The 26340-nt window shown below is 31.9% G+C and overlaps 2 protein-coding genes across 2 annotated transcripts; one reads left to right on the top strand and one right to left on the bottom strand.

The window, feature by feature from the left end:
- Positions 1–21697: 21697 nt before the first annotated feature.
- LOC114167356 (lactosylceramide 4-alpha-galactosyltransferase-like) lies at positions 21698–23165 on the top strand. The gene has a single exon (XM_028052430.1). The coding sequence runs from the start codon at positions 21724–21726 to the stop codon at positions 22975–22977; it is 1254 nt and encodes a 417-aa protein (XP_027908231.1). The 5' UTR covers positions 21698–21723; the 3' UTR covers positions 22978–23165.
- Positions 23166–24319: 1154 nt separating this feature from the next.
- LOC114166432 (30S ribosomal protein S31, chloroplastic-like) lies at positions 24320–25210 on the bottom strand. Its single transcript, XM_028051167.1, has 3 exons — positions 24878–25210; positions 24711–24775; positions 24320–24603 (listed from the first exon to the last, which is right to left on the bottom strand). The coding sequence occupies exons 1-3, from the start codon at positions 25041–25043 to the stop codon at positions 24469–24471; spliced, it is 366 nt and encodes a 121-aa protein (XP_027906968.1). The 5' UTR covers positions 25044–25210; the 3' UTR covers positions 24320–24468.
- Positions 25211–26340: the final 1130 nt, after the last annotated feature.

The raw sequence follows: 26340 nt of genomic DNA, 5'->3' as shown, positions 1-26340 counted from the left end.
TAGGAAGATGCGAATGGTCTCACGAGTACTCAAGCCTTTAAAATGTATTTAATTATTTTGAAAAAGAAAGATACTAAGTACTAGGAGGATGCAGACGATCACATAACTACTCGTACCTTTGAAAGCGTATTTAATTATTTGAAAAGGAAAAGATATTAAATACTAGGACGATGCAAACAATCACACAAGTACTCATATCTTTAAAAATATATTTAATTATTTAAAATAGAAAAATATTAAGTATTAGGACGATACGAACGATCACACGAGTACTCATACCCTTGAAAGTAAAAAGAAAATATTTTTTTTAATTTTTTAATTTTTATATTCTATATTTTATTATTTAAAATACAAAGGTGAGTGAGTGAGAAAGTGGAGTGTTAAAAAACAAGTGGTGGAATAAAAGGATTAAAACATGTATTCAAAAGCTAAAATAATATCCAAAATTTAGAATAGTCCAAACATAAAATAAAACTAACACGGGTGCAAAAATAAAAGGTGTGGTGTAGTGAGCAAATATTATGAGGTGTGTAGTGAAATGGAGGTGCAGTCTGTAAAAGCAAACAAACAGGCCCAGAAATAGCAAATACAAACAGAGGAGTGCATGGTTATCAAATGTGGTGTGCACGAAGAAAATAAAACAAGCTAAAAAATAACTCAAAATGACACAGGGGTGTGGGGTCAATAACATGGGGAGTGTATGAAAAACAATAAAACAGACCTAAAATAGCAATAAAAAAAGACACAAGTAGTGGTGTGTAGAAAACAAACACGGGGTTGCATAGGTAAAACCAGGGGTGCCATGAGATTTTCCTTACTCTTTTCTCCTTTCTCCTCTCCCAATGGCGCGATCTTCATCGAGCTCTATTCGTGGTTGTCGCTAGTTGTGCCATCTCCGATATCGATTTCAAATTGAGAAACACCACAACAACCAACCCTTGCGCCCCTATCTCCTTCGAACTTGCCGCACCGCCACTGCTACACATCCCCATGCCTGCCAAAGGCGCACCCGCGACACTGGTTGCCATTGGAGGCGTCGCGACAAGGACTAAGTCACACAAACACTTTGTATTCTCCTCTGATACCAGGGCAAAACCCAAGTACCGCGACCCCATCACCGTCCAATGAAGCTATCCCCGACCATATTGAACGGAGTTGCCAATGACTCACAACTTCCTTTCGAGATCCAGATTACTCCTTCTTTTCCCTCTGCTATCTGTTTTCTATTTTGATGTTGGATATGCATTTGGACCTTGTTCCCTATGTATGAGTGTGAGTGGTGTTGGTTCTATAATTGTATTTCTATGAGTGAGTGAAGGATGGACGGAGGTTATCTATATTTTATTATCTTGTGCAAATTGGATATGAACGAAGGAATGAGAGATGACGGTGTTAGACGTTGCAAGAAGATAAACGTGAAGGAGGAAGAAGAAGAAAACTATGTTGGTTATTCAAAGAGAAAAGAAAAACAATGGAGAAAATGATGGGTCCCTATGTACTATATCTACTATCTGGTATATAACTATCTACTATATAAATAAGAAAACTTAAGCCTAATAAATTTATTTCAATACCCTAACTTATTTTTTTAACATGTGTCTATTTTTGTGATTATTTGGTCATTTTACATAATTTTGCACATCAATTATTTACCTGACACGTGTATAACTCATTCTTATATTCCATATTCACTCCATCCTTCTTTCCACCTCCTTCTCTCATATTCATCTCCTTCCTTCAATCTTCAAAGTTTTCCACCTCCTACGTTCATATTCATCTTCTTCTCTCTTGCTTGAAAGTTAGTTTATTCCTTTCTTGGTTGATTGGTTACTTTTCTAGATGATTTGATATTCTTTGGTTGAAATTTAATTTTTTCTTCAACCTGCTTTAAAGCTTCAAACATTTTTTATTTTGTTTGGTTGAAAGCTTCAACCTTACGTTTGTTGTTGGTTCAATCTTCTTTTTATATTGTTTTTTTGAACTTGAAGGTTTTGTATATTTTTTTGTTTAAAGTTAGTTCCTTCCTTTTATCATAGTAGTTTTTTTACCTTTCTTGATTTTTTTTTGTTCAATGTTATTGCAATCAACATTTATTGATTTTTTTTTTTGTTAACGCTTCAATCTTATATTTGTGGTTGCTTTGTTTTTCTTTGGAATTTCTTATTTTAAAGTTGCAAGGTTTCGTTTATTTTCTTAGTTTAAAGTTAGTTCCTTCATTTTGTCATAGTATTTTTATGTTTTAACTTTGAAACTTCAACCTTTCTTGATTTTTATTTTATTCTATGTCGAAGCTTCAACCTTGGATGATTTTTTTTGTTCAAAGTTTGTTCTTTTATTAATTATATAATTTATCTCATGTGTATATATTGCTTTTGTAGATGGCTAGGAAACTTGATATGATCAAAGATTTGATAGAAATAGAGAAACATTAACACTAGCCATTAGAATTATCGATCTCTAGGTTGTGGGAAACAAGGATTCTTCTTAATCAAAAGGACACATGGAGATGATTGTTATGGATCAAAAGGTAACTTACTTGCTCAAAGGTTTTTTTTTATACGAGGACATAGTATGATAATGATTTTTATGTGCTTTTACGTTCAGGGTGATGTCATACCTGAAATGACTAAAAAGGAAGATATAGAAATATGGTAAGACAAGCTCACAGAGGAGAGCACTTATATAATGCAGAATTTCAAGATCTTAAAGAACAAATCTCAATTTAGAGTTTGTGACCACCCGTTTAAGTTATTTTTCATAGGAGTCAACTCTCTTTGGCCACAGTCCATTGCAAATGTACCTTCATTCATGGATCTAACAACCCATAGTAACCAACAAGAGCATCCGAACCAAACAAAACAATACTATAATTAGTTGTTATGTCCATAGTCAGCTCAAAATTCTTTGAAAGTGGATCAATGAACAATGCTAATTTCTCAAACACAAGACCGTGCTCCTAAAAGCTCTTAAAGACGTTGTTCAACACTATGTATCACTGTTCAAAAAGATCAAAAGTCAAACAAATTAAAAACATATAATTATAAATTGTAAACCAACAATAGTAAATGGGCATACCTTTAATGGGCATAATCAGACTACGGAAGATGTAAAATAACTTGATGAACAAAAAGGCTCAATGGGCAAAACAGAAACTGTTGGAATAGGACACTCAATTTCACGCTAATCCATACTAAAAATTTACAGGTTAAAATTCCTACAACTATAGAACATGATACATGCATAATATAATTCATTCAAATTATAAAAGTTTAATATTTGATGGAACCATGAAATTTCTGATAGTAAATCAATGACTCTCCGAACTTGATGTTTAGTACATTGTCTCTGGGATCAGAGAAAAAGTTCCTCCCTATAAGTAATGAATTCATCCATTCAATAAAAAACCCTTCTTCAAAATAAAGAAAGTCATGTAAAACAAATCTAAAAAACAATTCACAAAGTTAAAATGGACTTCAACCAACAAATAAAATTAAACAAAAATATAAGAGCAAGGTATAATTTACTGACATTGGAATAACTCGGTAAGGAGATGGAATTCTAGAACTTATAACATTTTTAAGATCCCATTGCACAAGCCACAGAGAGAAACTAAAGAGTAAGTGAAGAACTTTGTGAAAGAAAATTCTGTTTTCAAATAACCTTAAACAGTAACTTTAAATATATACATCACAACCCAATACTGAAAAAAGATTTCATTTAAAGATTAAAAAACCATTTTTTTTTCGGAGATAGCAATAATCATATGTAATGAAATTGAAAAGACAACTTAAATTAGTTATCCACTTCAGTGACAAAAAGTCATTACTATATATTCAAGTCTATAATACATTAAATCAGTAGTCGTTCAAATCCTATTTTGCTATATTCTTTCCTTTATTAAAGTAGTTCCATTGTAGAGAATCAGAATCCAAATCCTCATAATTGATTATTCATTTAACAAGATCCAAATCCAATTGATGTGTACGAGCTTCTCTCAATTTAGTGTTGTTTTAAACTCAAATTTAATCAACCAACACCATAAAAAATATTTGTTACAAATAATTTAGAAAATAAATAAAAATTAAATTAAATTTTTAAGAGGTCATTTTGATTTAGATAGAAATTAAATATTTTGGAACAGATTATTTTCAATATATGACAATTTAGTGTTAGAGTAAATATTTATATAATGCTTACCCTTTCAATCTTTTAATCTTTCTCTATTATGTACTTTCCTACTCTGTACTCATTGGTGGAACTACTTAAGGACAAGGAGGAGCCACAAATTCCCCAAATTTTTTGAAAATTATTTTTTATATATATTTATTTATTTTTTAAAATTATATTTATATATTATTTATATTAAGTTTATATTATGAAAAATTATAATAAAAGATAAAATAAAAAGTTTATTTGAGACATTGATTTATAAAAGAGATTATAGTTTTTTTTGCTATAAGAACTTCCCATCACGTAAATTATCATGAAAGTGTGTGAGGAAAAATAAATACAAAGAGATATATTAGAAAACAGAGGTTGGGGAACACATAGATTGAGATTGAAGTATACATTCTTGGATGATCTCTCACATATCAAGGTTAGTATCATATTATGATTGATATATGTTAAATTTATAATTCTTTTTAAGACATTACTCCAAAATTAAGTTTATCCAAATGACTATAAACCCTAATTTTGATTTTAGGGATTATTTTATGAAATTTGCATGAACCTTAATTATAATTTTTTCCAAATTATTATAACCCTTAATTATGAAATTTAGAGATTTTATGTTTTTGCTGCCTATGGTAAATTTTTTTAAAGTTTTGAATTTATATATATTTGCTTATTTAATTAAAGTTGTATGAGTTTTGTTATGTTTTGCATTGTCATAATTGTGATTTATGAATATAAATTTTATCTTTTTCTAAATAGGTGAAAGGTGATAAATTTATATTAGAAAGATTATGATAAAGAGTAAAAAAATTGATTCTTTTTTGGAAAGAGGAAGGTTTGTGATAAAGATGAAAAAAAATGCATCTACATTAACTAAACTTAAGAAATCTCACGAGAACCAAGAATTAAAGACAATGAAAAACAAATATCTAAAGTTCCTATAGATACATATAATGAATTTAAAAATTCATTAGAATGGGATCCGGAAAAAACGTCCTCAACTTTGACAATACCCACCAAATCAAATTGATAAGGTACGAAGGACTTATCAAAATGGTATTCATAGTTTTGTATCATGATATAATTTCAATTCGGCCCGCCTTTTTTGGCGGGCTGGCCCGGTGGGCCTGACCCATTTTGACATTCCTAGTCTAAACATAAAATAAAACTAACATGGGTGCACAAATAAAGGGCGTGGTGTAGTGAGCAAATATTATGAGGTGTGTAGTGAAATGGAGGTGCAGTTTGTAAAAGTAAACAAACAGGCCCAGAAATAGCAAATACAAATAAAGGGGGTGCATGGTTATCAAATGTGGTGTGCACGAAGAAAATAAAACAAGCTAAAAAGTAACTCAAAATGACATAGGGTTGTGGGGTCAATAACATGGGGAGTGTATGAAAAACAATAAAACAGACCTAAAATAACAATAAAAAAAAGACACAAGTAGTGGTGCGTAGAAAACAAACACGGGGTTGCATGGGTAAAATCAGGGTGCCACACGAGATTTTCCAGGTCCAAACCCTTTCTCTTTTCTCCTTTCTCCTCTCCCAATGGCATGATCTTCATCGAGCTCTATTCGTGGTTGCCGCTAGTTGTGCCATCTCCGATATCGATTTCAAATTGAGAAACACCACAACATCCAACCCTTGCGCCCCTATCCCCTTCGAACTTGCCGCACCGCCATTCGCCGCTACACATCCCCATGCTCACCAAAGGCGCACCCTCGACGCTGGTTGCCATTGGAGGTGTCGTGACAAGGACTAAGCCACACAAACACTTCGTAATCTCTTCTGATACACGGACCATGGCAAAACCCAACTACCACGACCCCATCACCGTCCATGAAGCTATCCCGACCATATTGAACGGAGTTGCCAATGACTCACAGCCTCCATTCGAGATCCAAATTACTCCTTTTCCCTATGTTATCTGTTTTCTATTTGATGTTGGATATACTTTTGGACCATGTTCCCTGTGTATGAGTGTGAGTGGTGCTGGTTCTATAATTGTATATCTGTGTGAGTGAAGGATGGATGGAGGTTATCTGTATTTTATCATCTTATGCAAATTGGAGATGAACAAAGGAATGAGAGATGACGGTGTTAGAAGTTGGAGGAAGCAAGAAGATAAACGTGAAGGAGAAAGAAGAAGAAAACTATGTGGTTGATGATTATTCAAAGCGAAAAGAAAAATAATGGAGAAAATTATGGGTCCTATCTGTTGGGTATTGGGCTACTTTCCTATGTAGAGAAAAGGCCCAAAATTTGAGAAGCTCATGTCTTACTTAACGTAGTGGAGAGGGACAATAAAATAAATAGAGAAACAGAACAATAGAGTCGGAACACACGGAAAGCTCTAACACATAGAGGGAGAGGTAGAGGGAAAATTTTGTTCACGTTTTTCATAGAGCTGTCGCCGTAAATTCGGCACTGCAGGTTCGTTCACCGTTGGATCGCGCTGAAATTCTTACACCAGGTTCGGGACTCATTGCTCTTCATTATGACCGGTTGGATCGTTGATACGAGGTCTGAGTTGGGAGATATTAATTTCGCACTGCAGTAGTGATTTTTAGAGGTTTTCCTCTCTTGTTCTTCTCTATTTGAAAGCTTTGTTGCTTTGTTATTTGGTTGGGTGTTGGCACTAATATGTGCTATTGATTGAGACTCTTTTGTACTCTTGTTGATCATAGTGAAGCTATTTCTTTGGTATGGACGACTCGTGGTTTTTACCCTTGATTTGAAGGGTTTTCCACGTTAAAAATCTTGGTGCCTTTATTTGTGCTTTTGGTGATTTATTATTGCTGCTCTTTGATTATTGCTCCTCATAAATTCTTGCAAGTTAGGGGAAATTATATCTGCTGCATTCTCTGGTATATTGTTTGTGTTATTGTTTTTCCCATCAGAGTGGTATCAGAGCTCTTGGTTGGGCTATATTTACTTGCTTGAATGATGGAGGCAAATGCAAAGATGGTTGCTCTGAATGGTACAAATTATCATTTGTGGAAGGGCAAGATGAAAGATTTACTATTTGTCAAGAAATTGCATCTTCTGGTCTTTACTACACAAAAGCTAGATTCTATGTCTGAAGAAGAATGGGACTTTGAGCACTAATAGATATGTGGTTTTATTCGACAATATGTTGAAGATAATGTTTATAATCATATTGCTAATGAGACACATGCCAGAGCTTTGTGGGAGAAGATGGAGTCTTTGTATGCTTCTAAGTCGGGCAATAATAAATTGTATTTGTTAAATTGCTTGATGAATTTGAGGTACAGGGAAAATTCTTCTATTTCTGATCACTTAAATGAGTTTCAAGGGCTCCTAGATCAATTGTCAAGAATGGGCATAAAATTTGATGACGAAGTTATGGGATTATGGTTGCTTAATACTCTACCAGAGTCTTGGGAGGTATTTCGGGTTTCAATTACGAACTCTGCCTCGAATGGTGTTGTTTCTTTTCAGATGGCAAAAAGCAGTGCTCTTAATGAAGAGATGAGAAGGAAGGCACATGATTTTTCATCTCAGTCTGAGATGCTTGTTACAGAAGTTAGGGGGAGAAGTCAGAAAAAGGAACATAAAGGTGGTAGAGAGAAGAGTAAGAGCAAGTCCAAGTCAAGAAACAAGAATTTAGAGTGCCATTTTCAGAAATACTGTTTTAAGTGGAAAAAGGAGAACAAAGACAAGAAGGACAAACAGAGAGAGAATGACCATGACGATGATGATCGTGTCACTACTGCTACAGATGGTGATCTTGTTCTTCTTCGTGACTTTGAGTCCGTTAATCTTGTATCTGATGAGAGCATGTGGATTATTGATAGTGGTGCTACACTTCATGTTACACCTAGGAAGGAGTTCTTCACATCTTACACTTCTGGTGATTTTGGAGTGTTGAAGACGGGTAATGATGATGAGTCTAAAGTGATTGGTGTTGGTGATGTTTACCTGCAAACCAACATAGGAGTGCAGTTGTTGCTTAAAGGAGTCAAACATGCTCTGGATGTCCGTTTTAATTTAATCTTTGTGCAGTTGCTTGATGATTGTGGTTATGACAATCACTTTGCTTCTAGTAAATGGAAGCTCACTAAAGGTAACTTGGTTATGGCCAGAGGGGAGAAACAATCTAAATTGTACTGGACTAAAGCTTTGGTTGCTAAAGACAGTGTGAATGTTATGTATATGGAGGCATCTTTGTGGCACCAGAGGCTTGGTCATATAAGTGAGAAAGGGCTTAACTGCTTAGCTGAAAAGGATGTGCTTATGGGATTGAGGAATGCAGAATTGGAGAAATGTTCTCATTGCATGGCTGGTAAACAAACCAGAGTATCTTTTAAGAAGCATCCTCCCTCAAGAAAGTCAGAATTGCTTGAATTGGTGCATTATGACGTTTGTGGCCCATTAAAGGTAAATTCATTTAGTGGTGCACTTTACTTTGTTACTTTTATTGATGATTGTTCCAGGAAGCTATGGGTCTATGCTCTTCAGCGGAAAGGTCAAGTACTTGAAAAGTTCAACGAATTTCATGCTATGGTTGAGAGGCAATCAGGCAAGAAGCTGAAATGCATCCGTAGTGATAATGGTGGTGAGTATCGTGGACCTTTTAATGTTTATTGCAGGCAGCATGGTATTAGACACGAGAAGACTCCTCCTAAAACTCCTCAATTGAATGGTTTGAGAGGATGAACAGGACCTTGGTTGAAAAGGTTACATGTATGCTTTCAGAAGCAAAGTTGCCTAAGCACTTTTGGGGAGAGGCATTGCTTGCAGTTGTGCATGCTATTAATCTCAGTCCCGCAATTGCTTTGAATACTGAGTTGCCAGACAAAATTTGGTTTGGTAAGAATGTTAGCTATGACCATTTACGTGTCTTTGGTTGCAGGGCATTTGTTCATGTTCCTAAGGATGAAAGATCCAAGTTAGATAAAAAGACAAGGCAATGTATCTTTATTGGCTATGGTGAGGATGAATTTGGCTACAGGTTTTATGATCCTGTTAAGAAGAAGCTTGTTAGAAGTCGTGATGTACAATTCATGGAAGACCAGACCATTGAAGACATTGATAAGGTGGAGAAGACCACACCCGAGAAAGATAGTAATCTCACTGATGGTAATCCGATGAGGTTGCCCACTCACAATTTGGAGAATGTTGAAACGGAAGCTCAAGACAATGAGCAACATGGTGATGTTGATGATCAATAGTTTGGAAGTTGAGTAGAGGTTCCAATTGATGATGCTCAAGAGGAACATGATGATGATGATGATCTTGGTGATATACCTGAATCACCTCAAGTCCAACTCAGGAGGTCTAATAGACAGAAACAACCTTCTACAAGGTATTTTTGTGATGAGTACATAACCTTGACTAAGGGTGGAGAACCTGAGTGTTTTGAAGAGGCAAAGTTCATTGCTATTACTGAAGCATGCAAGGAGTTGTTATGGTTGAAGAAATTCTTGCAGGAGCTTGGTTTTAGGCAAGATAACTATTCATTGTTCGTTGATAGCCAAAGTGCTATCCATCTTGGTAAGAATCCAACTTTTCATTCTAGATCCAAACATATTGATGTGAGGTATCATTGGATACGTGATGCTTTGGATGCTAAGTTGTTGGAGTTGGAAAAGGTTCATACAGATGATAATGGTGCTAATATGATGACTAAAGCATTGCCAAAAGGGAAGTTTGAAGTTTGTTGTGAGATCGCTGGTTTGGCGGTTATCTCCACATAGTTGTGAGGGGGAGATTTGTTGGGTATTGGGCTCCCTTTCTATGTGGTGAAAAGGCCCAAAATTTGAGAAGCCCATGTCTCACTTAACCTAGTGGAGAGGGGGCTATAAAATAAATAGAGAGGCAGAACAATAGAGTCAGAACACACTGTAAGCCCTAACACATAGAGGGAGAGGTAGAGGGAAAATTCTGTTCACGTTTTTCATAGAGCTGTCGCCGTAAATTCGGCACTGCGGGTTCGTTCACCGTTGGATCGCGCTGAAATTTTTACAGCAGGTTCGAGACTCATTGCTCTTCATTCTGACCGGTTGGATCGTTGATACGAGTCCTGAGTTGGGAGATATTAATTTCGCACTGCAGTAGTGATTTTTAGAGGTTTTCCTCTCTTGTTATTCTCTATTTGAAAGCTTTGTTGCTTTGTTATTTGGTTGGGTGTTGGCACTAATTTGTGCTATTGATTGAGACTCTTTTGTACTCTTGTTGATCATAGTGAAGCTATTTTTTCGGTCTGGACGATTCGTGGTTTTTACCCTTGATTTGAGGGTTTTCCACGTTAAAAATCTTGGTGCCTTTATTTGTGCTTTTGGTGATTTATTATTGTTGCTCTTTGATTATTGCTCCTCATAGATTCTTGCAATTTAGGGGAAATTATATCCGCTGCATTCTCTGGTATATTTTTTGTGTTATTCTTTTCCCCATAAGACTATCTACTATATCTACTATATAACTATCTACTATATCTACTATATAACTAAGAAAACTTAAGCTTAATAAAATTACTTCAATACCCTAACTTATTTTCTTGACACATGTCCATTTTTGTGATTATTTGGTCATTCTACATAATTTTGCACATCAATTCTTTTCTTGACACATGTACAACTCATTTTTATACTCCATATTCACTTCATCCTTCTTTCCATCTCCTTCTCTCCTATTCATCTTCAATCTTCAAAGCTTTCCACCTCATACGTTCATATTCATCTTCTTCCTTCTTGTTTGAAAGTTAGTGCATTCCTTTCTTGGTTGAATGGTTACTTTTGTAGATGCTTTGATATTCTTTGGTTGAAATTTATTTTTTCTTCAACCTGCTTTAAAGCTTCAACCATTCTTGATTTTGTTTGATTGAAAGCTTTAATATTACGTTTGTTGTTGGTTTGATCTTCTTTGTATATTATTTTTCTAAACTTGCAAGGTTTCGTATATTTTTTTTTGTTTAAAGTTAGTTCCTTCCTTTTATCATAGTATTTTTTTTTACCTTTCTTATTTTTTTTTGTTCAATGTTATTGCAATCAACATTTATTGATTTTTTTTTGTTGTTGAAAGCTTCAATCTTATATTTGTGGTTGCTTTGTTTTTCTTTGTATATTGTTATTTTGAAGTTGCAAGGTTTCATTTATGTTCTTAGTTTAAAGTTACTTCCTTCATTTTGTCAGAGTATTTTTATGTTTTAACTTTGAAGCTTCAACCTTTCTTGATTTTTATTTTATTCTATGTTGAAGCTTCAACCATTGATGATTTTTTTTTTTTGTTCAAAGTTTGTTCGTTTATTAGTTATATAATTTATCTCATGTTTATATATTGCTTTTGTAGATGGCTAGGAAACTTGATATGATCAAAGATATTAGTGGAAATAGAGAAACATTAACACTAGCCGTCAGAATTATCGATCTCTGGGTTGTGGGAAATAAAGATTCCTCTTAATCAAAAGGACACAGAGATGATTCTTGTGGATCAAAAGGTAATTTACTTGGTCAAAGGTTTCTTCTTCTTTTTTTATACGAGGACATAGTATGATAATGATTTTTATGTGCTTTTATGTTCGGGGTGATGCCATACCTGAAATGACTAAGAAAGAAGATATTGAAATATGGCAGCACAAGATCACGGAAGGGGGTACTTATATAATGCAGAATTTCAAGATCTTAAAGAACAAATCTCAATTTAGAGTTTGTGACCATCCATTTAAGTTATTTTTCATATAAGTCACCTCTGTATGGCCATAACCCATTGCAAATGTATCTTTATTCATGGATCTAACAACCCATAGTAACCAACAAGAGCATTCGAACCAAACAAAACAATACTATCATTAGTTGTTATGTCCATAGTCAGCTCAAAATTCTTTGAAAGGGAACAATGCTAATTTCGCATACACAAGATTGTGCTCCTAAAAGCTCTTAAAGATGTCGTTCAACACTATGTATCACTGTTCAAAAAGATCAAAGTCAAACAAATTAAAAACATATAATTATAAACTGTAAACCAACAATAGTAAATGGGCATACCTTTAATGGGCATAATCATGCTACGAAAGATGAAAAAAAAACTTTGTGAACAAAAAGGCTCCATGGGCAAAACAGAAACTGTTGGAACAAGATACTCAATTTCACGCTAATCCATACTAAAAATTTACAGGTTAAAATTCTTACCACTACAGAACATGATACATGCATAATATATATCATTCAAATTATAAAAATTTAATATTTGGTGGGAACCATGAAATTTCTGATAGTAAATCAATGACTCTCCAAACTCGATGTTTGGTACATTGTCTTTGGGATCAGAGAAGAAGTTCCTTCCAATAAGTAATGGATTCATCCATTCAATAAAAAACCCTTCTTCAAAATAAAGAAAGTCATGTAAAACAGATCTCAAAAACAATTCACAAAGTTAAAATGGACTTTAACCAACAAATAAAATTAAACAAAAATATAAGAGCAAGGTATAATTTACTAACATTGGAATAACTCAATAAGGAGATGGAATTCTGGAACTTATAACAGTTTTAAGATCCCATTGCACAAGCCACAAAGAGAAACTAAAGAGTAAGTGAAGAACTTTGTGATAGAAAATTCTGTTTTCAAATAACCTTAAACAGTAACTTTAAATATATACATCACAACCCAAGATTGAAAAAAGATTTCATTAAAAGATTAAAAAACCAATTTTTTTCCAGAAATAGCAATAATCATATGTAATGAAATTGAAAAGACAACTTAATGTTTAGTTATTCACTTCACGTGACCAAAAATCATTATTATATATTCAAGTCTACAATACATTAAATCAGTAGCCATTCAAATCCTATTTTGCTATATTCTTTCCTTTATTAAAGTACTTCCATTGTAGAGAATCAAAATCCAAATCCTGATAATTGATTATTGATTTAACAAGATCCAAATCCAATTGATGTGTACGAACTTCTCTCAATTTAGTTTTATTTTAGACTCAAATTTAATCAACCAACACCATAAAAAATATTTATTACAAATAATTTAGAAAATAAATAAAAATTAAATTAAATTTGTAAGAGGTCATTTTGATTTAGATAGAAATTAAATATTTTGGAACAGATTATTTATATAATGCTTACCCTTTCAATCTTTTAATCTTTCTCTATTATGTACTTTCCTACCCTATACTCTCACTAACTTTTACTCTATTATGTACTTCTCATAACCTATCTAACGAAGGTAGTAAAGATTAGAGAAATCTTACTAAGAGTTAACGAACGGGCATATTACTAACAGCATTATTTTGTCTCACTCAATTATTTACAACAACATATATATTAACAAAATTAGTAGTTACAAATTGATACATATTTCTTCAAGTTTAAAAACTCTACTAATATAAAGATTCATATCATTCCCAGAGCTTGAAAAGTTTTTAATCTTGAAAAAAGCTGAAATCATGGATCAGGACTTGAAAGTAGGAATAAGATCACGGATAATAAGAAAAAGGAAACACAAATCATAAATTATAGATTATGATGAAAAGAAAAATCAAACCGCGGCGTATACAAAATAAAACTTATATTCTTATAGAAATGAGAAAGTAGTGAAATTTCTTTACATGACGTAATAGTAAGAAAATATTGGGATTTATTGTTGTTTTATGACTAATAGCAAAATAATCTTTATGAAATGGAAATCTGAACTACCAAGATTTCTAAATTCGAAAAGGTATTGCCCATGAGGAAACGTGCTTAGTCGCTCCACGACTTGCGTTTCGCATTACGTCAACGGACCTAACACCAATGAAAACATTCTATAATTTCGAACAAGGACATGATTGTAAGAACCATCCATAACTATATTTATAATAGTAGAAAAAAATTAAAAAAAATATTTATAATTTAAAAGTAATACATATAGAGTATGGAAATATAAGAACTTAGAAAAAATATGTAAGAAAGATAATTTGATTTCAACAACTTTTAAAAACCTTATGCCCATTGCTCTAAAAAAAATTATAAAGGAAAAGATAAGTAAAAAATAGGATTAAATACGTTTGTGGGGTCCATTTTCGTCACATAATCTCAAATTGGTTTCCAATTTTTTTTTTCATAATTAGGTCTTGATTTTTAAAAAAATTTATGTAATTTAGTCATTTACGTTAATGTTGTATCAACGAAATTAATATATGTTATGTGTCAATTTGCGTTCTTTTATTATTTTTTTTTTAATTTTCATGTCAAGTTAGTGTCGTGTTACGTGACAGTAACAATGTCACATGGCAGTGAGACTACCACATCCTAATGGCAATGCCACCTAGTAGTGACAGTGTAAAATAGTGTAAAATGTCATTGTCTTATATTCAATTTAATCCATGTATTTGTTATTTTGATTTATATTTAATTTAGTTCATGTATTTGTATTTTAATTCAGCTTAGTCCTAATTTTTTATTTTAAATTAAGCAATTTCTTTACTCGTACCAAATTTAACTTTTATATAAATATTATATTAATATTTTTATTAAATATTTCTAAAATGATTTTTAAACTAAGTCTAACTATATTATTAAAATATAATTATTATATTGTTTGTTTGACTTTTGTTACCTATAATTTCTCATAATGATTTCATTTTGTTGTCCTACTTATTATTAACAAACATATATAGTTATAAATAAAAGAGCTAATAAAAGTATTCACACACGTTAATAAAAGTACTTTTAACAAGATTAAATTTATTTTTATTTATATTTTACATTAAATTTTATCTAATTTTGTTTTAAAATTTTAAATTTATTTGTATTCATATTATATTACATCATACTCTAATATTTTTTTTATTTGAATTTATATTTCAAATAATTATATATAACTTTATAAAAATAAATTACTAGTATAATATTTATAATATTTATATAAATATTAAAATTGGTCTCAATTTGCCAAAAGAAAAAATTATTCCATCTAAAAAAAATAGGACTGATATAAATCAAAATGATAAATATAGAGATTTAATTGAGTATAAAGCAATAATACATGAAACTAACACCGACATATAACACTTTCATTATCATGTGACACGATCTTGATGTGGCACATGAATAAATTTTTTTAAACAAATTAAAACATTTCCTTTGCAATATGATTATTAGCAAGTCCCATGAACATATCCTTACCCTATAATATTTATTTTCCATATATGATTGAGATACAATATTTTTTACCATTTTAGCTAATTCCCACCTTTCACTAGATCAAGTTTCGTATTCAATTTATTGTAAGGTTTGGTGCTTTTGAGATATCGGCACATAAAAATCACATGAAGTTGGAGATAGATTATGCTTGAAACTTGGTGCATACATCATTTTCGATGAATTTTTTCTTCTTTTAATTTCAATATATTAGTTCAGCAAATGACTACTTAGTACTTTAATTGGTATTAGAATGTTATGTCCCCTTTATCCAAAAAGTTGAGTCATTGCCCTTTCTTAATAGCCTTGTAATAAATTGCATAAATCATATGAACAATTTCTTCGACGCATGAAAAAAATAATAATAATAAGAGAACCCGAGCAATGACATCATTTTATCTTCATTTGATCATATCTATGTTGTTTTAGGCATTTTATTGTTTTTGTTAGTGGCATTCATATATCTAATTTACAAGGATCTCCTGCAACATCAGGAAGAAAAAGTTGGTAGGATGCCTCTATCTTCAAAAAGGTTCGATGACAACGAGATAGAGGGAAGTAAAAGCAAAGGATCATGTTCAGAGACGAATCTAACATCCTAATTCGGGTGCGATTAGAAATTATTTGGATTTCAATCCAACAATATTTTATAGTAGATGTAATTTGGGGGACAAATTTAGGAGAGGAAATATATAAGATTTGAGGGACAAAATAATTTTTTTTTCACATATGTGGTAATAATTTTAAGACTTAAATAGTCACTTGGTCCTAATTTAGGTTAAGTATTTTAAATTTGGTCATATTTTAAGATTTTTGTTCAATTTGGTCCTAAATTTCAAAACCATAATTCAATTAAGTACTTTTACTTAATTCCGTTAAAATCGTTAATAGAACAATGTATACGTGTGATTATTCCACTGACGTGGTGCATTGTACAGTGACAGTGACGTGACCGTTTATTTACATTTACGGTGACATAATGACATGATGTTTAATTGAACAGAGATTAAATTAACGAATTAGAGGAAATTGGGATTAGGGTTAGAATTCCCTGTTAGAAGAAAATTTAGAGAGAAAATTTAGGGATATATCATTGTTGTGGACGAACTTGGATTGAAATGCACTCGTATCGCTATTGAGGACAAAATTTGCGTGCATTGGACTTTCATTTTCTACGTATAGTGTCCTCACATAGACAGTTAGTTCTATGTAGTGTCTTCACATGAAATTGTCTTGATGGTGTCACACAGTGATACAGAAACTAGAATAGAAGATATTTATCTCCTGCATTTTAAAATCTTCCTAACTTGCAATTGATGGAAGACGAATACAGCGTTTCATGGATCTGTGCGTAAAATTTTAAAGATAAATAATTCCTCCATGTGTGTTAGCGAATAAACTGAACTTCAATTTCATTTCTTTTTTTGACTCATTTATTTTAGATTCCTTGGTGAATTTGTAATGACTTGCTATAAACCTTTGTTGCTAGGTTTTGATGAGTGAAACAGGGTTTGGTGGAAGAAAAATGGAAGAGGTTTTTCATATATTCGATATTGTTTGATTTAATTAAATAAAACAAACGAAAAAAAATTAGTAAAAGTAAAATACCTTCTTATTCATTTTTGCTGCTCGGGTTGTCTTGGAGGGGAGGGGGAGGAGATTCAAAAAATATCATCTCAAATGAATTAACAAAAGTAGTAATCCTATACATTTTGAAATATAAAATTAGAAGATACGAAAGATATAACTTTTAATCTTTTTCCCACTCTCGTGACAACAAAACAAGGATTCTCCCATCTCCATTAAAATCTCTATGATCTTTCCGTTTCCCCTTCATTAAAATTGCTCTTTTCCTAGAGTTATAAACCAAAATGATAATGAAACTAGATTAATTGAATTACTAAACTAAACTACTATTGAAAAATATTAAAGTTTGAATTACTATATTAATTGAATTTTTAAAATCTAAATTACTTATGAAGTAACTACAAAACCTTTTTAAAATGCTAATGTATACTGCCACCATGTTCCAGCTGGAAACAGGGAAAATACGCTGCACAATTCTCCATAAACATTGGTCTCAGGTTATTTATATGGAAAAGCTACGCATTTGAGTAGACAAACATGCGCCAGAGACATTGCTAAAAGATCACGAAGAAGTTGTAGGAGATCTATTAAACGCTAAAGAAGATTATGCATTCTACACGTTTCCATTAACACAGTTGAAGAAAGTCCAATGCACACAAATTTCGTCCCTAGCAACGATCCCTCCCCAAATTTTATTCCAACAGTGATTCCTAATCCTAATCCCAATTTCCTCTAATTCGTTAACTTAATCTTCCTTTCAATTAAACACCATGTCATTCTGTCATAATAAACAAACGACCACGTCATTGTACAGTGAACCACATTAGTAGAAGAGTAACATGTATACATGATTCTGTTAACGATTTTAACAGAGTTAAGTAAATGGACTTAATTGAATGATATTTTTGAAATTTAGGATCAAATTGAACAAAAATCCTAAAGTATGACCAAATTGAAAAAAAAAAAAAAAACTTAACCAAAACTAGGACTACATGACTATTTAAGCCTAATTTTAACAAAATCAGGGAGTGCATTTGTCCACCCTCACGTATGTGTAGTTTTGCCACTGATCACATTGCATTGAATGTGTGCAAAAGCGGACGAAATTCAAAACTATGCAGTTAAAGTTGAAGCTAATGATAAAAACATAAAGACTCAGAAGGATGAGTGCAAGAAATTTTGTGGTTAGTTCCACCATTTTGGATGAACCAGAGGTGGAAAATGTCTTCCACCAAGGTAGACTATTGAGACCAAGTTGAGTGTCTAACTTATCCAACAAGTGCATTGGGTCAATTGTGGTACAACAAGATCGTATCCATAGATATTTGGTAAATTAATCTATAATCTACTTCATGTTTGGAAGGGAAATGATAGCAAAGGCTTGGTTTAAAAGTTGAAAAACAAATTGAAAATAAAATTGAGAGAAGTGATGCTGGAAGTAAGCTTATTTCTTTCACTCAACTACACTACTCTTAATTATCTATAAATTATGTTCTTTATTCTAGTGTTCCTGGAAGTACGCTGATTTGTAATTCAAACCTCGTGTTTGAGCATTAGAACCTAAGGGTGTTAAACGTAGGATGTCCCCGTCCAGGTGGAGGAATCCTTGCATTAAGAACAAGACTCTTTAAACCAACTAAAATCGCATATGCATGTCTGGTATATGTCAAGCATTAGAAAATTTGTTTGGCTCTAAACACTAGATCATATGCCTCTACCAAAGTTTCATATGCCTCTAAACACTAGTGCTGATGAGGTATGATATTGGCGAAGTCACCAAAGTTATCAAAGCAAATCAAATAACCAACACATAAAACAAGAACATAATAAATATATAATCACCTATTATATATTTATTATGTTTTGTGTTTCTTGTGTTGTTTGTAGTGACGGATCTTGACCAATAATCTTAGGGGGTCAAAATAATATACTAAAAATTTATAATTTTTAAGTTGTATTTGATATGGGCTCCATTTTAAATAATTTTTGCTAATTTCATTCATTGGATATTCTCATATTTTGAGAACCGTTTCTCATACCTTGTACCATGTTTCAAATAATTAATATCAAGCCTCTCACCTCTTATTTTTCTAATTGAATATTGAATATTATGCTTTGAAATATTTTAGAAAATTGAGTCTGTTTGTTTTCGTCTTCGTTTGTAACTTCCTTTTTATTACTTTAAAAGGATAAATTTATTCTTTTATTCTACACCAATATACATTTTTTAAATTTAAAATTTAAAAATAATTGATTATTATCTAATTGAAAATTTAGAGAAATAATTACTAAGAAAACTCTGATAATCAAATCATAATTAAAAAATATTTATGAAAAAACATATGAAATTTATTATTTTTCTTTTATATTCATAGAAAATGAATATACAAAGACTCATAAAATAAAATAAAAACTAACTATTAAACTAATATTTCACTATTATGTGAGACAACAGAAAGTTTTCTTTTTTTCAAAAATAGAAGAAAACATATCAGAAATGAGAGTAAAAATAGTGAGATTGTGTCGGTTTTTTTTTTCAAAAAAAAAATGAAAATGCAAAATGCAAAATGAGAACAATAGAAAAAACAAAACAAAAATATTTATTATCTTTTATTTTACATTTTATTATTTATTAACATTAAATTTTATGTTTTATAAAAATATACTTAATTTAATTTTCATCGTGTAGATGATTTAAAAATTTTAACAAACTTTAATTAATATGTAGCATCTAAAAGTTAAAAAAAAAAAAAAACAAAAAAACTAGGGTGGGGGCATGGCTCCCTCTGTCATGCTTAAGGTCCGTCACAGGTTGTTTGTCTTTATCTTGTGTGATGATTAATTATTCGATGTGATTAAATGAATTTGCAGGTTTAGAGGCACTAAGGAGTTATCAGGCAGAGTAGTGGAAGATCTCAAAAAACTTTAGTAGTGGTTAGTTTGTATAGAGTTTGTTGGTTTAGTTTGAATGTATAAATGACATATTTTTATAGTCATATTTTTGTAAGACTGTGTTAATATATTTTATATGGTAGATTGCTTGTTTTGAAGACTATAATGAAGTATTCTATTTTATTAGTTCTAAGATACTAAAATAGAATATATATATATATATATATATATATATATATATATATATATATATATATATATATTAAAAGTAAAAATAATCAATTTAGTATAATTTTTTTAAAAAAATTACATGAATGATCGTAAAATAAATTTTAAGAAGATAAATGTGTTGTCACACGTATTTTTTTTATTGTGAATTATCTTTTCTCAGAAAATTAAAAATTTAATCTTCTGTTTGTGGTTGCATTAGTATGTTGATGTGACAAACGATTGGCTGTGTTATACTTATATGTTTATTACATAAATCAACGACCAATTAGCATTATATAAATACTGTTTTGTAAGGTATACAAATAAAATGTACTTTAAAATGTAAATTTATGAGGAACTTTCCCTGAGGCAATAGTAAAAATTTCAAATTTTTGGGAAATTAAATCTAAGAAAAACTCTTTTCCAGGACCTAAACCAAAATTAGTTAATTTTATAAACTAAAATAAATTTGTAAAGATTTGATGGAAAAAATAAATTGTTGATGTAAAAATATTTATTTTCTAAGACCTAATTACATATACTAAACTTCATAGAAATATAAACTTTATCATTTTAATTAATCATAAAAAAATATAAAATGACAAAATATCTATATAAAAAAATGTTGTTTGGTTATATTGGTATAATAGAGGATATGGTAAAACGCCAGGGGATTAAGGTATTGTTCTTAGAGATGTCAAAATAAATATCAATTTATGAGCTAATCCTACTTACTACATGTACTGGTTCAAGTAAGATTGGATTGAAAATTTTTCATTTTTCTCAAAAGTGGTTTAAATTGAATTCGACTCACTTAATTCACGAATTCAAACCAGGTTGAAGGTAGGTTAACCCGCAACCCACCAAGAATAACACTATTAATTTTTTAAAAAAAGAAAATTATTATAATTATTTACTACTTCTAATTATAGATATTCACAATTTGATATTTTTAAATACTATAATGTTATTCAATAATATTTGAATAGTGTGAATATTTAATTTAGTTATTTGCCAAGTTATATACGTTTATTCATTAATCTTTAACTATTATTTATATTATAATATTTCGAGAATTAGGTGAACATTTTAATTTCACTATTATAAAAAATAAATCGAGTCAATTCACTTTCATTACAATACAATCAATATATAAAATAAATTGAAAAAAAAAATTGTTAGTGAACCAACTTACTAATCCACCAACCCGTGATAAATCAAGTTAGGTTGCAAAATTTTTGATTCACCAAAGTGAGTCAGATTAAGCTGACTCTTTTTTGCTCAACCGATAGTGAGTCAATCCGTGTGAGCCAAATTTATCCACTTTAACACTCCTTGTTCCTCTCATTACTGCTAAAGCAAATAAATTGTTTAAGGTCCCCACTCCAGCATACCCCTCCCTCGTTTAGCTCTATATTCAATAATTTTAACACACGAGGGTACCCCATTCTAGACGTGTAACATGCTAACATCTATTAATTATTATGTTTATTCGTGTGGTATTTTGACCATAGCGAGATTCTTATAAACCACTCTATACGGTACATTATCGTACGTATATCAGATACTAGATCACTATGTTTACATGAATTGTTTTATATAATCTTTGACTTAGTAATGATAAAAAAGTTTTATAAGATCATACTTACCATATAATAAACCGTAGAAATCAATAATTCCAACTCTTAGCAGACAAGAACATCATGAGGATGTTTGTTCATCAGGTGCTTAAAAATACCAAGCTATCTGTCTTTTCTCTAATAACTTCCTCTGCCATAGTTTTTCTCATATATGCAGATGGTGTTACCTACCATGATTGCGTACACTCTGCATCTAACACAGAAACTCCAGAGAAGTTGGAACTTCAAAATAACAGAACAACAAAAACAATAAGCCCAACACTTGTTCACATAAATTTCCGTTCCATTCAAGAAAAGAAGGATGAAGCTGAGAGGAAAAACCACTATACTCTAGTTGCCCCATTGAATGCTACAGAAGAAGAAAGAAAAGTTTGGTTTCGAGAACATCTGCATCACTTCAAGATCCTCAAGTCAAACAACTTGACCCAACAGTTTCATGCTCGAGTTTCGGTATTTTTCGGACGCGAATGCGAGGCCCAGTTTTTCATGACATGGATTTCACCTGCAAGTTTGTTTGGAGGGAGAGAATTACTGTCAATGGAAAGCATTTTCAAGAGCCACCCCAAGGCATGTCTGGTAATTCTATCGAGAACTCTGGACACCAGACATGGCTACAAGATCCTGAAACCACTGCATGATCGTGGGTTCAAAGTGCAAGCAATGGCCCCAGACTTTTCATTTTTGGTCAAGAGGACTCCAGCAGAAACATGGTTTCATGAGCTAAAGAAGGGTAAAAAGGATCCTGGTGAGATTTCCTTATCTCAGAATCTATCTAATCTGATAAGACTTGCAGTTCTCTACAAATATGGTGGTATCTACATAGATACAGATTTTATAATTATGAAACCCTTAAAAGGGTTAAGTAATTCTATTGGTGCACAGAGCACGAGTTTGGATTCTAAGCACTGGACCAGATTAAATAATGCAGTTCTGATTTTTGATATGAGACATCCACTTCTGCATAGATTCATCAGTGAATTTGCTCTGACTTTTGATGGAAACAAATGGGGTCATAACGGCCCCTATTTGGTTTCAAGAGTAATTAAGAGGCTGAGGAAAAGACGCGATTTCAACTTAACAATTTTGCCTCCTAAGGCCTTTTATCCAGTAGACTGGAACAAGATAACTGGGTTCTTTACAAAACCAAAAACTCAGAGCGAATCAAGATGGGTAGAAGCCAAACTGCTTCAGCTCAGTGGGAAAAAGACTTACGGGATTCATCTATGGAACAAACGTAGTAGCAGATTGACAATTGAAGAAGGAAGCGTCATTGATAGACTTGTATCAAATTATTGTGTCATTTGCAACCATAAATAATACCTTTCTTAGGTACACAATTATTGACATGAAAAAGGCGGAGATTTCGTCAATAATGGAAGCCATGTTAACCTGTTAAAGAGCAAGACTATCAAGTGAAGAAACTTCTGTGTACCTATTTTTCATTCATTTTTCCTTCTGTACAGAAAACATTAATCAGCTAATAAAGGAACTGCATTCCAGTCTTCCATGATATTGATTCTCTACCTTTATCTTCCAATGAAAACAGCCTACAGTCCAAATACTAACTGCAATTTAACTTTTTTTTATAACAGACTTCAACCACAATATTGCAATTTAAAAACCACACAACAGTCTAAACCTTAGATAGCATTTCTCTGAATATAAATTTTCAACATGTTATACTAAATAAATTCTGACAATCTACTGAAATATTTTTTCTAGTCAATTTGGCTAACTGTTATTTTAACAATGTAAATGCTAAAATTTCCAGCCATACATGTCTGCCCTTTAAGGCTAACCCATTTTCTTTATCAGTTCTTGACAAACGAGTGGGTTGAATCTGCTTGATAACAGCCCAAGGATCCGGAATTCATGTTCTGAATCATTGTCCCACGGATATATGGGATTAATTATTATAGTTGAGCCGGTATAACACTGAATAGTTTGCCAAGCTAGTATGCTCCATGTCAATTAATCTCATACGCGATGTGTTTTCTCTTTAACTCAATAGAAACAAACTTTTGATTCCATACACTGAGGAGAATGATTCAAAAGAAGCAGATAAAGATAACAAGGAAGAAGACATATACAAGTACCTTCTGGTGCTTTATAGTCTGCATGATCCGTTCCTTTGATCTTCAGAAGTAACAAACCATTGGATTTCATACGACATGTCCAAAGTTCCATGTATAACGAAAATAAAAAGGTTTCCTTAACCCTTTAACTTTTAAGAATATCTAGCACAACGGATAAAGTAAGACGAGCAACACCACTAAAACCAATGAAGATGAATGTGCCTTTCTTTTGAAGCTAATATACAAAAACACTATCAATCACATGCCCTGAGTTGACCAAAACCAATGTGCATTCTTGTGGCAAAGCTGAATCTAGTAAAACACAACCTTTCCCGTGTTTATAGACACGCTAGTGCTTCCCTTTTCCCATCTCTAATTCTGCTAACATCTAATACTTTTCTTTAACGTTGGCAGAAACCATTGCTTAGTCATCAATGAGAGGATATAACCAGTCCAGAGAAGCACAAATCCTAAGAGAAAAAGCACCGTTTATTTTTATTTTTTAAAATAACTATTTACAAGTCTTTCCAATCTCCATGTCCAAAACTCTAGATCAAGGCCATTCATAAATAGTGCAGAAAAACGAGAGAAATATAAGAGTTGCCTCAGTCAAAGGATATGAATACAAAAACTGATGTAACATTACCCAAATCCAAATTGTGTATGTCACAATGGAATCATATATCAACAACTAAACCATGAAAGACCAAAAAATTACAATTCACCAATAAAATCAGCCAGAAAAGAGGGACTCGTCAATTTCAATCTTCACCACCTCATTATCTTCGAACCTGTCTTTCTTGGACGGTGCCGGTGGTGCATAAATCCTCGGTGGCCCTCTACCCTTCTTCTTGTCCTTTGGCCTCGCCTAATAATCAGCTCCCAATCCCATTCACAATATTAGAACCGCCAAAAGCTTAACATTAAAACTAAAAGAGAAATTGACGAAAAGAGGAAAAGGGAGCAGAAGATTACATTCCCAAAGGAATGGGCGAAGCGCTTTCCCTTTGCAGTTTTCCTGTCCCCTCTGCCACAGTACACTGGGAGACAACAAAAGACATAAATTGAGAAATGGGGTGTTAGAATTCGTCCATAATAAAGAAAAGTGGTTGAAAAAACGGATTTAGTGTTGCAGAAAGTACCAGAAGGGGTTGGGGAGAGCGTGGAGGTTGCAGAGGCTGAGAGGGAAGGGAAGGGAGTGGAGAGTGGTGAGAAGAGAGTTTGGGAGTGAGAGAAGGAAAGGTGAGAGGTGGAAGTGTGCAATTGAGTGGAGAGTGGAGGAGGTGATGCTAGGAGTAGTGACGCCATGGCTGAGGATAACTGAAGGGATAAGGTTAGACGAGGAGGAAAATGGTGCACTGTAAGAGGGTAGCTTGTATAGCGTAATCGGAAGTAGTTTTGTTAAAAATGAAAGTGGGAATATGATAAAAACAAGGGTAAAATCGATGGAGAGATATGGTAATTTAAAATTGCAAAAACTAGGTTTTTCTTACTGTGGACACTGGTATTATGGTATATACACAAAAGAATAAGAATAGGTGATTTTAATAGTTTATGAAATGGTTATCGGATGAAAACATTCCGGAAATAATTGAGCGACTGATTGAACCGATTTATATTAATTGGGAAATTCTCTTGTTCTTGAAAATGAAATCAAAGTATGACAAACAAATTTGGATAGATGGGGTTATTTTTCCCTTCTGCCTCTCTCTGCAAAAAACCTGTTACAATGGATAGCAAGATTCTCAAATACAATGCACATCAATAACCTGATCGCATCCGCATTAATACAGTAGGAGGAGACCTATTGGCTTAAGAGTGTCTTGTTCATTTGAAGGGAATTGCGCGTAAACCATCGGTTGATTTGGATGACATTGTGAATTCACAATTTCAGAGGAGATGAGTATATCCACTGCCGCATTTATGTGATTTTAAGAAAGGATAATGATTTTATTATTTTTTTGTAATTGACTTTTAATTTATTATTTCAATTATTTTTAATCAACATATTACATTACTATAATAAATAAAAAAAATCAAAATAAATAATTATAAGATGATTTAAATAATGAGTTAAAAGTAAATCTTGTTATTATTCTTTCATAAGTAACCATACATCATTTATAATAATTTCAAAAACACCTTATTTTTGTTTTTAGTGCGTGAGTCTCCATGCCATGAAAAACTGCACAGCGAGCTCAATGAAATTCCAGCACGCCAATAACTGTCAAAATTTTATTTTAATTTTATTTTAATATTTACTTTTAAAGTAAAGGTTGAATATGTTTTTAGTCCTACTGAAAATTAGAATTACTTTTTTAAAAATTTTGGTCCAATTTAATACTAAATTTTAGAATTACATGAATTTAGTCTTTTCAATCAAATTTTGTTAGGTTTATTTAATGTTTCAAACGCATTTCATGATAGTATTTGAATTATTTACACAATTTCACATAATTTTGCTTCAATGTTAACTAAAAAACTATTATGAAACACATTTAAAAAATCAAATAAACTTAACAAGACTTGGTTAAAATGACAAAATTCACACAATTATAAAGTTATAGATTAAATTAAATCAAAGTTTTGAAAATGGACTAATTAC

The sequence above is a fragment of the Vigna unguiculata genome, chromosome 10, assembly GCF_004118075.2.
Source record: "Vigna unguiculata cultivar IT97K-499-35 chromosome 10, ASM411807v1, whole genome shotgun sequence".
In the NCBI taxonomy this organism is placed as follows: Eukaryota; Viridiplantae; Streptophyta; class Magnoliopsida; order Fabales; family Fabaceae; genus Vigna; species Vigna unguiculata.
Note: the sequence above shows the minus strand (reverse complement) of the source record. Positions and strands in the feature narration are given on the sequence as shown.

Bases quoted from the DNA above. Each gene is read 5' to 3' on its own strand.
- LOC114167356 (XM_028052430.1), top strand. From the start codon at position 21,724: ATGAGGATGTTTGTTCATCAGGTGCTTAAAAATACCAAGCTATCTGTC.
- LOC114166432 (XM_028051167.1), bottom strand. From the start codon at position 25,043: ATGGCGTCACTACTCCTAGCATCACCTCCTCCACTCTCCACTCAATTG. The intron at 24,776-24,877 runs GTACTTTCTGCA...GTTGTCTCCCAG, and splicing joins GCTCTCCCCAACCCCTTCTG to TGTACTGTGGCAGAGGGGAC. The intron at 24,604-24,710 runs GTAATCTTCTGC...GCTGATTATTAG, and splicing joins TCGCCCATTCCTTTGGGAAT to GCGAGGCCAAAGGACAAGAA.